Source organism: Setaria viridis, chromosome 9, assembly GCF_005286985.2.
Source record: "Setaria viridis chromosome 9, Setaria_viridis_v4.0, whole genome shotgun sequence".
Lineage (NCBI taxonomy): Eukaryota > Viridiplantae > Streptophyta > Magnoliopsida > Poales > Poaceae > Setaria > Setaria viridis.
This window is the reverse complement of record NC_048271.2, coordinates 39,174,567-39,183,479: the sequence shown is the minus strand read 5'-3', so window position 1 is coordinate 39,183,479 and position 8,913 is coordinate 39,174,567. Positions and strand designations below refer to the sequence as shown.

Here is an 8,913-nt window from a genome sequence, read left to right as displayed (position 1 = left end):
ATTTCTAAATAATTGATGAACTATTCCTCTAATTCCAGCGATTATTCATTAGACATCGAATAATTCCCAAAACCTCCGTAATCTATTCTCTTTCATTTCCCTTAAGCTAGATGTTGATTGTTAGAAATGTTTGTTTGTTTGTTTATTTATATGCTTGTGTGATCCGAGAACGCGACCAAGACCCGACGGAGACCAAGCATCCCGAAGAAGCTCCGGCCTTCCAAAAGACACGTAGATACGCTAGCCTGACCAAGCTCCGATGAGAAGCTGAGGATTCAGAAGGCAAGAAGCAGAGCCCTTGGTCAACCTAGGAAATGTCAATGAAGGTAAGTCCTAGCATCCACCCCTTGAGCATATTTTTATTCTATATTTTTCTTAAATATTAAAATTCACCAAGATAATAACTTGACTTGCATATTCTTCAAGATCATAGGAACAACCCACTTCTATTTTTCTTCTTGCCTTGTCTTGAAGCTGCTCTAACCCAGAAATCCTATGAATGACCCCGGTCACGACTTGATCGATTGTAGAGCGTCATTCTAGAAATAGAATTCCTTAGGAATATTTCATATACAGTGTGTTTACGAAAACCCCAAATGTGTGAGTTTAGTAAATAAAATGAATCAATTAAAGAGTTAGAAACCCCAAAGGATAGGACAGGGGAGCAAGGGGGCAGCCTGGATGGAGGGTTCTGTCCCAATGCTTACTCCGATCATATAGGGATCGGTTCACGGGAAAGTCTTTCGAGTGATACATGCAACTAAAAAGGTACAGCCTTCGGAGTGCCTATCCATGTGAGGCCTTGATTCGCCCAGTGGAACCTAGTAAACCATCCCAAGGGGCCACAGTGGGCAACATGTAGATTGGAGCAGGACTTTCATATAGTCCTAGGTCCGATCGACATGGGTCAAAAGTTGAGATCCAGAGGACCTTGTGGGATTATATGCCACGTTATGATGCATCTATTTCCCAAGATAGTGTCCAAATGTGGACGTAGTATGGCCCCTGTTTAGACCCCAGCCGTACCTGTGGATGGAGCTAGGAAATGTTGTATAGAGATAGACATCAGTGGGTACGGGTCTCGTAGGTCAGTACCGCCTGAAGCTGAGGTATGGACTAATCGAACGTATGGGTAAAGTGTACACCTCTGCGCAGAGTCATAAATCTATCTGAATAGCCGAGGCTCACGGTCATGAGCCTACATAGTCAAAGCTCCCATTGATTACTAATCGTGTGTTTATAGGTGTGTTCCGTGTGTTTACAGGTGTGTTTGGTGAGACTGGGCTGTGGCCTAAGAGGGTTAATTTAGAACGAGGCATAAGCTGGCCCAGAAGGACCCTGACGGTCCCTGATGCTCCTTAAAACTTAGGAACTGGTAGAGGAGGTAAGATTCCCCCTCTAAGGCCAACAACTCAATAAAAGTGATTCATACTTCTCCTCCTTTTCAAAACTCACCTCACCTTACAAAGAGGTTTATATAATCAAACCATACCCTTTCCTTGATCAACCCTACATTTAATGTAATTTCAACGCTATGATTTGCTGAGTACCATTTATAAGTGTACTCAGCCTTACTTAGGTATAGGTCTCCAGCTGTTTCAACCAACTTGTTAGTGGATGGGCACCTACACTTCTCTTCGCTGCATAGGTGATTTTCTTATTAATTTATGCGTCTTTTATTACTTAATATATTGAACTGTGATGATGACTATATTAGCCTACTGATTCAAGGACTAATACAGATGATCAGCGAGACCTTCAGTGTAAACCACCACGTAAAAGATCGCAATGCCAATACGTACCTCTAAGGGGTGTTTGGATACTAGGTGCTAAACTTAGCAGTGTTACATCGAATGTTCGGATGCTAATTAGGAGGACTAAACATGAGCTAATTATAAAACTAATTGCAGAACCCCTATGCTATTTCGCGAGACGAATCTATTAAGCCTAATTAATCCATCATTAGCAAATGGTTACTGTAGCACTACATTGTCAAATCATGGACTAATTAGGTTTAATAGATTCGTCTCGCGAATTAGGCTCCATTTGTGCAATTAGTTTTGTAATTAGCCTATGTTTAATACTTCTAATTAATATACAAACATCCGATGTGACATGTGCTAAACTTTAGCTTGGGGTATCCAAACACCCCCTAATTTTGGCATTGACGTTGCCCGTTCCCTTCCGGTTTATCTTCGCTTCCACTTTAGAAGCACTAGAACGTAGCATGGCTAAGGTACTAGTCAGTGAAACGTGCTGCATGAGCACTTGGCCTGATCATTGCTCGTCTCCCTTTGCCCGCCGTGGCCATCTTCTGCCATGGACCGCGCGGGGAGGCAGCGCGTAGTGGCGACCTTAAAGCGCCCTGGTTCCATGCCGGCGCTGTCGCTGTCGCTGTTGCCGGTGCCCGTGCACACACGCCACGGCCACAACGCTCATGTCCCCCTGGTGCCGCCGGTCCGGTTTGAGCTGGCCGGTCGCCTGCTGCAAGCACACGCGCATTCAAAATCGAAATATGGACGGAGAGCCGAGCACGTTTTTTTCAAATAAAAGTGTCTTATATTCGTCCAGTGAATTAGACTAACCGTGTTCAGCATCTAGAAGTTGGGAGGAGATAGATGATGAATGAGAATGGACGAAACCACCGGGGAGACAGGCGGTAAGCCATGCTGGACTAGCAGCCAACACAGGCCGGGATTATAAAAAACGGCACAGCTGGAACTCGAATCTTAAGGCTAAACAAAACCGACCGCAGGACGTAGTTGTAGTACGTTTTGATTCCCCCTACGTGTGCCAGTCAGCGGCGCTTGACCCGTAGCTAGCGCAGCTCAAGGTGGTACTGGTACACGAGTGGAATCGGGCTGGGCGAATCGAATCGGATGGATTCGCGACGGCGCCGGAGCGGCCGTGGAAACCGCGCCGAAGGTTCGTGCGGTCAATGCGTTAATTGTGCGTCTCCTTCGATGGTGAATTGGTGATGACTGATGTGAGTAGCAATGCCCTGGCAAACGTAAACAAAACCAGCATAGCAGAGTACAATGCTAGTTACCGCATTAAACTGGGTCAACGGGCGAGGACCGTGTCGCTGCGAGGCTCCACGGCGTCCTGTGCTAGTTGCTGCCCCACCCAGGCCACACCCACGGACCAGACCAGCTTTTTCATCGCTGCTGGTGCGGAGTACGGCACTGCTACGTGACCAGTACACAACTTGATGCAGTCATGAGTCATGGACGGACCACAGCACCCGCTCTCGTCTCTTTTGACAGCAGATGTGTTTCCCTGAACCTCCTGATCAAACGCGCGGCCGAGTTTATGGGTTGGAACGTGTTAACTGGGGGGTCAAGTACCAATCAGCACGCGAGCTGTTTGTTGCGAATTGCGATGCTGCCGCACGTACGCATCGGCGCGTTACCGCTACCGCCGAATCTCTCGAATCCGCCGCGCGCGCCCATGCCCATGCCAGTTCCGTCGAGTACAAGGCAGACACCACACCAGCCACCGCGATCGTGCAGCGGTACTTGATGCCTTGGTCCAAAGGCTCATCAATTTCACGTACTCCGATCCTACGCAGCTCGGTAGCCTCATTCGACAGAGCCACCCCGGGGTGGGTGTGAATTGTGATAGACTGATACTAGCGTGATGCCCATGCTCGGAGGATGGGGTCCGGGATCGGCAGCGCGCAGCAACCCTGCGGGAGGTGCAGTGCGGCGGGGCAGGGGCAAATGAACCAATCACGGAAACAAACGCCGGCCGGTTTCGTCGTGATCCCCCCGTGCGTCTCGCTCTCGCGTATATAACCCAATGCCAGCCGCACCGCGACGAATCCCCACTCTCCCAAGTTGTCCCACCCACCGCGCGCGGCGAGCCACGCCCACGCCCTGTCCCCTGGTGGTCGCCGCCGCTCCCCGCTCTCCTCGGCTCCGCCCGAAACGAGCACCTGCCCGGCTGCCCCCGCATCAAAACAAGCTTCAACTCGCCCGGTTTTTTTATGCCCGCACGGGCACGGCCGAAGCTGCCCAGCAGCCGCGCGCGCTTCCCGGCATTCCAGTTGCTGGCTCTTAAATCACGCGAATTCGAGAGCACGCTGATCAGTTGGCACAACGCACGCGTGGGCGTGGGCGTGGCGAGGCGCACACTGGCTAGCAAACCTCAGATCAGACACTTAGCTGACTAGGGAGTGTTGTGCAGTGAGTGAGTGAGCGAGCGAGCGGCGTGACAGCAGCGGCGGGCGATGGCGGGTGCGGGCGGGACGACGCCGCTGAGGCTCAAAGACCTCCTGGAGCTGGACTGCGAGTCGTGCAGCGCCGCGGGCTTCCGCTGCTACCCACGCCGCCTGCTGGGCGAGTCGGCGCCAACAATGCGGCACCACTTCGATTCGCTGCCGTCCCTACGCCGCCGCCCGAGCAAGCTGTCCCACCTCTCCAGGAGCCTCTCGCGCCGGCTGGGCAGGGGCGGCTTGTTCTGGCGGCGCCGCGACGAAGGCGACGAGGACGACGCCTGCGCCGTGGCCGCGCCGAGCGGCAGCGGCTCGGAGTCGGGGGCGTCGTCGTCGGGGACTACGACGAGCGACAACTCGTCCGGGAGCAGGGGCTCGCGCTGCGAGTCGGATTCCGACTTCTCGACGGCAACGACGAGCTCCGCTTCGGACAGCATGGACGCCGACGCCGCCGACGCGGTGAACGACACCACCGGAGATGAGCACCAGGTAATTACTACTGCCTTGTCGTCATTGCGTTCATCATGCTTCAACCAATAACTGGGCGTTAATTCAGTTGGCCCATCTCCTTCCACTGGCTTCTTCGGTTAGTTCCATTATTTTTGCATGCGTAATGCTCCGGATCAACGTGCGCGGATTAGCCCCACATATTCATGCCACAACCAACTACACACGGCCTGGCTTGCTCATTGATGCTGATCCATCGCACTGTGCCGATACAAGTGCGGGGAGTATCCAAGGAATCGACTGCATTGACGCACGGCGAGCATAAGCTACACCACCCTCTTTGAGTCTTTGTAGTCTAGTCCACTGTTGAAGAGTAATTTGCGTGGCTCGTGAGACGTGACGGACTGACGGTACTACGGCCAGAGTTACTTGCTCGATCCTCAGTCGCAAGCACCAGTCTATTCGTGGTGATCGATTGATGGAGACGACCGGCCGAGCCGAGATTGCAACACCCAGGTCAAAACCGCTTACCCAAGTCAAGTGAGATTTGTGCCTAGCAAATGTGTTTAGGCCTCCTCCAACGGTTAGAGTCAACCACTATCTCTTAGTAGTCCCGTATAGTTTGACTATCTCTTGAACAAGACATGATATGGGTAAAAATCTGATGTGACATACTCATGAGCTAGCTGAGTTGAGCGTCGTTGGAGGAGACCTTAGTACTAAATACCCTGACCTCGAGGTTTGCTTATACGTAAGTTGGTGCGATCGAGAACTATCTTCTCGAGACAGTCTTAAGTACGCGGTACCGGCTGTCTGGCCGTCAAGTACTGCTAGAGCTTAGGTGTTCGGTGAATAAAATGAATCTCTGTTCATTAGCCGATCAGATGCCGCTTTCCGCTGCCTAGAGCAGTAGAGCTCGCCGTCCGTCCGGCCACCCAAACCACCCTGTTCGCACATTGCACCGTACTGCACGGCACGTCGATGATGCCCGCCCGGTCCAGCGTCCCTCCGGCGTGGGCTGTGGTCTGTGGACCAAAACCAAAAGAAAAAGGTAGCTGCGCGCATGAATGCGGTAGGCCTACGCACAGTCAGCGAGCGCGGCTTGTCGGGGAGCGAGTGACCAGTGGCCGTGAGTGACTGGGCGAGCAGGGTAAAAAGGCCCTTCCCGTCAGCAGCGTGCACTGCAGCCTGCACGCGCCACTCGACTACAGTATCGAGTGTTCTTGCTCCCAGGTCCCCGAGCACCATGCATAGGAGCTTCGAGCCTTCGACCCTGTTGTCTTGTCCGGCGAGTGATGGTGTGCCCTGTGCCGTTCCGTCCGGCCACCGCCACTGCCAATTTGGCACGCTGCTCGCGCTAGTGGCCATCCCATCCACACGCGTAGTACCAACCTCTCCAGGCTCCCACTGGTACGTGCTACCGCTGTGTCGTATCTTTGTCTGCACTGCAACCATCGCATGTGCGGGCACGAACGCGGCGACGCCCACATGGATTAATGCCCCCCGATATACGATCAATAACACGCCGGCTACGGTTGGTCAAACGAAGCCTCTCGCGTGTAAAACTTTGTGTAAGCGTTGCCACCCTTGCTCAGGGCAGCGTCATGTATATATAGGGCCATCAATCGGCTGGGATTACAAGGAGTTTGTTACATGCGTATCAACTACACGCAAGGATCTGGTGGACCCCTCATACGATACAGCAGATATTGCAGATAGACACGGTTCAAACTACTTCTAGGAGATATATCTACAAGATATTTAACATCGCGCGCTAAGCCGGCGCCGCACGTTCCGCTGTCACCCCCGTGCAGCTAGCCGTGCTTTGTCCTCTACGAAAAAGTTCACGGCACGAAACGACCGACTGGGAGGGCGTGCGCGCGGCCGCTCCACCTGCCGCCGCAGCTCCGTACTCCTCCGGCTCGGACCATCGCATAGCGAGTAAATAATCGTCGTCGTTTGCCTCGGCAAGCTATTCGTAGCTTTGCTTCGTTTGCAAAATGGCTTTGATTGATGGTGAGCTAATGTTCGGTGCGCGTATGGTTGGTGACCGTGCGATGGTAATGCAGGCGATGAAGAGGGGGTCCAGCTCGGGGGCGGAGGCGGACGACAAGGAGGAACAGCTCAGCCCGGTGGCCGTCATGGACTTCCCCTTCGACGATGACGAGGGCGAAGACGGCGATGAGGACGGGGAGAGGGATGTCGCCGGCGCGTGCTCGCCGTCTTTCAGCCTCTCGCGTCTCCAGAGTAAGTGATCATCCTCTGAATCATCAAGTACGCATGAACGATGATTCATCCACGCGCAACACAAATAATCACCTAATAATCGAAATAACACGGGCTGGGAAAAAGTACAAGTGAAAGTTCAGGACTACGTGATCGTGTAATCACGAGGCCACGGACGACTTGTACCGGATCAAGTCCTGATCCACGGAACAGGTCGTGGTCACTCATGGAGTCATGCACAGTTGGTCGTGTCGGTTCGGAACAATGTACCAGACAGAGCAGAGGCACAGGCACTGAGCTAGTTGACCGTGCCTTCGGAAAAGTCGTCCGGTTAATATGCTCCATGTAGCAATGCAGAGTACGAGTACATACTAAAATCATTGGGGCGTTGGGGCTAATAATGCTGTCAAGTCTTAAGAGGTGTCCTAGTAGTATTACAGTTTCAGATTGAGTTGTTCGTCGGGTAATGCTGGTGACTGGTGGCACTTCAGAATCTCCTCTATTCTTGTCGTTTGCCCGGGCACGATACGGACATTTTAAAAGCCGTGCCAAATTATACGGAGATCTTGCTGGGCCCACAGCGCCAGTGACTGCCGGGGAAAGGCAGCAGGCTAATCTCCCGGCATTGCGTGCTCGCCACATTTGGATTGATGACCGTGATTTGACCAATGCAATGGTCCACGTATGCTTGCTTATTCACTTTTCTTCTTTGTCGTGGAGCAGGGAGAAAGATGCTACGACCGCAGCACAAGATCCGACGGCTCGGGAGCACCCAAGAACTAGGCCCCATGGATCTCGAGGCACTCCTGGCCGCCACGTCGGACACCGACGATCTCGCCGATGATGTCTTGGCGCAGCAGGTTATCCAGTGCCGCACAGAAGACGTGGCAGCGGCGGCGCCGCGCCCGACCAGGAGCCACCGCGGCGCCAGCGTCGTCTGCCACGAGCCAGACGAACACGACCTTCTTCATCTGCTCATGGACGCGGCTTCCGCCGGCGTGGATCACGTCTCGGAGCGGCTTCTGTTCGACTTCTTCGTCGAGATGAAACGACGACGAGGCTCCACGGAACACCCGGAGAAGCTCTCTGCGCCGGCTGTGCGGCTGCTACCGCGAATGGCTGAACGGTTGGGAGACGACGGTGAGGTTCTGGCGGCGGCCAGGGGATGGATGGACGGCGCGGGAAGTGAACGGTGGGGCTTGAACGATGTCCTGCACGGCGGGGAGGCCATCGTGGCGGAGATGGAGCGCGGCCGGCGGTGGATGCAAGTCCGCGAGGAGGAGCAGGAGATCAGCGCGGTGGTGGCCGGTATGCTGGCCGATCAGCTGGTGGATGAGTTGGTGTGGGATTTGTTTGTGTAGGTTTTGTATCATTGGATGTGAATTGTGAACTTGGTGTAAGTAATGCCAAATGAAATCGAGCATGTTGCAAACGTGAACTTGCTTTGCAGATTGCATGTCCATCTACGAGTTGGGATGATAATGGCCTAATGGGCTCCCTACTGAACTATCATCCTCCGGGGGAAAGAAAGTGAGTATTATTGGGAGCTGCTATGCTGCCTTTCGTTATTTGGCTGGTTTTGGATGGACCGAGGAGATCCATCAGTCGAGCCCATTTATGCCGTTGGGTCACCATGTGGGCCAGTGATGCGTCATTTAATTCGTGGAGCCCTACCATGTGAATGTTCTTCTGAAAAGGGAAAAAATATTTCTCAAATGATTTTGAATAAAGTCCTGCGCCATAGCATTATTACCCTTAAGATCGAAAAAGTCATCATTGTTCATTGATGGCTCGCCATCGACGAGCACGTCGCCTACTACAAACAAATAATGCTAGTTAAAGTCTGGAATAAATCCAGAAAATGCGATCACGAGAGCCGAGTCGAGAGCTCGAACCCTGGTGGGCAGCTTTCACCACAAGTAAGGTCCTATTTGGAGACCCCACTAAATTTTAGTTGGCTAAAAATTAGCTCCAAATGAGTGGACTAAAAGGTGAACTAATTTTTAGTTGCACCACAACTAAAA

At 52.8% G+C, this 8,913-nt stretch overlaps 1 protein-coding gene across 1 annotated transcript; it reads left to right on the top strand.

Moving 5' to 3' along the window:
• The first annotated feature begins 3,523 nt into the window (after positions 1-3,523).
• Positions 3,524-8,327, top strand: LOC117836655 (uncharacterized). Its single transcript, XM_034716122.2, has 3 exons — positions 3,524-4,705; positions 6,733-6,910; positions 7,613-8,327. Exons 1-3 carry the CDS (start codon positions 4,232-4,234, stop codon positions 8,248-8,250), a joined length of 1,290 nt encoding a protein of 429 aa, XP_034572013.1. The 5' UTR covers positions 3,524-4,231; the 3' UTR covers positions 8,251-8,327.
• Positions 8,328-8,913: the final 586 nt, after the last annotated feature.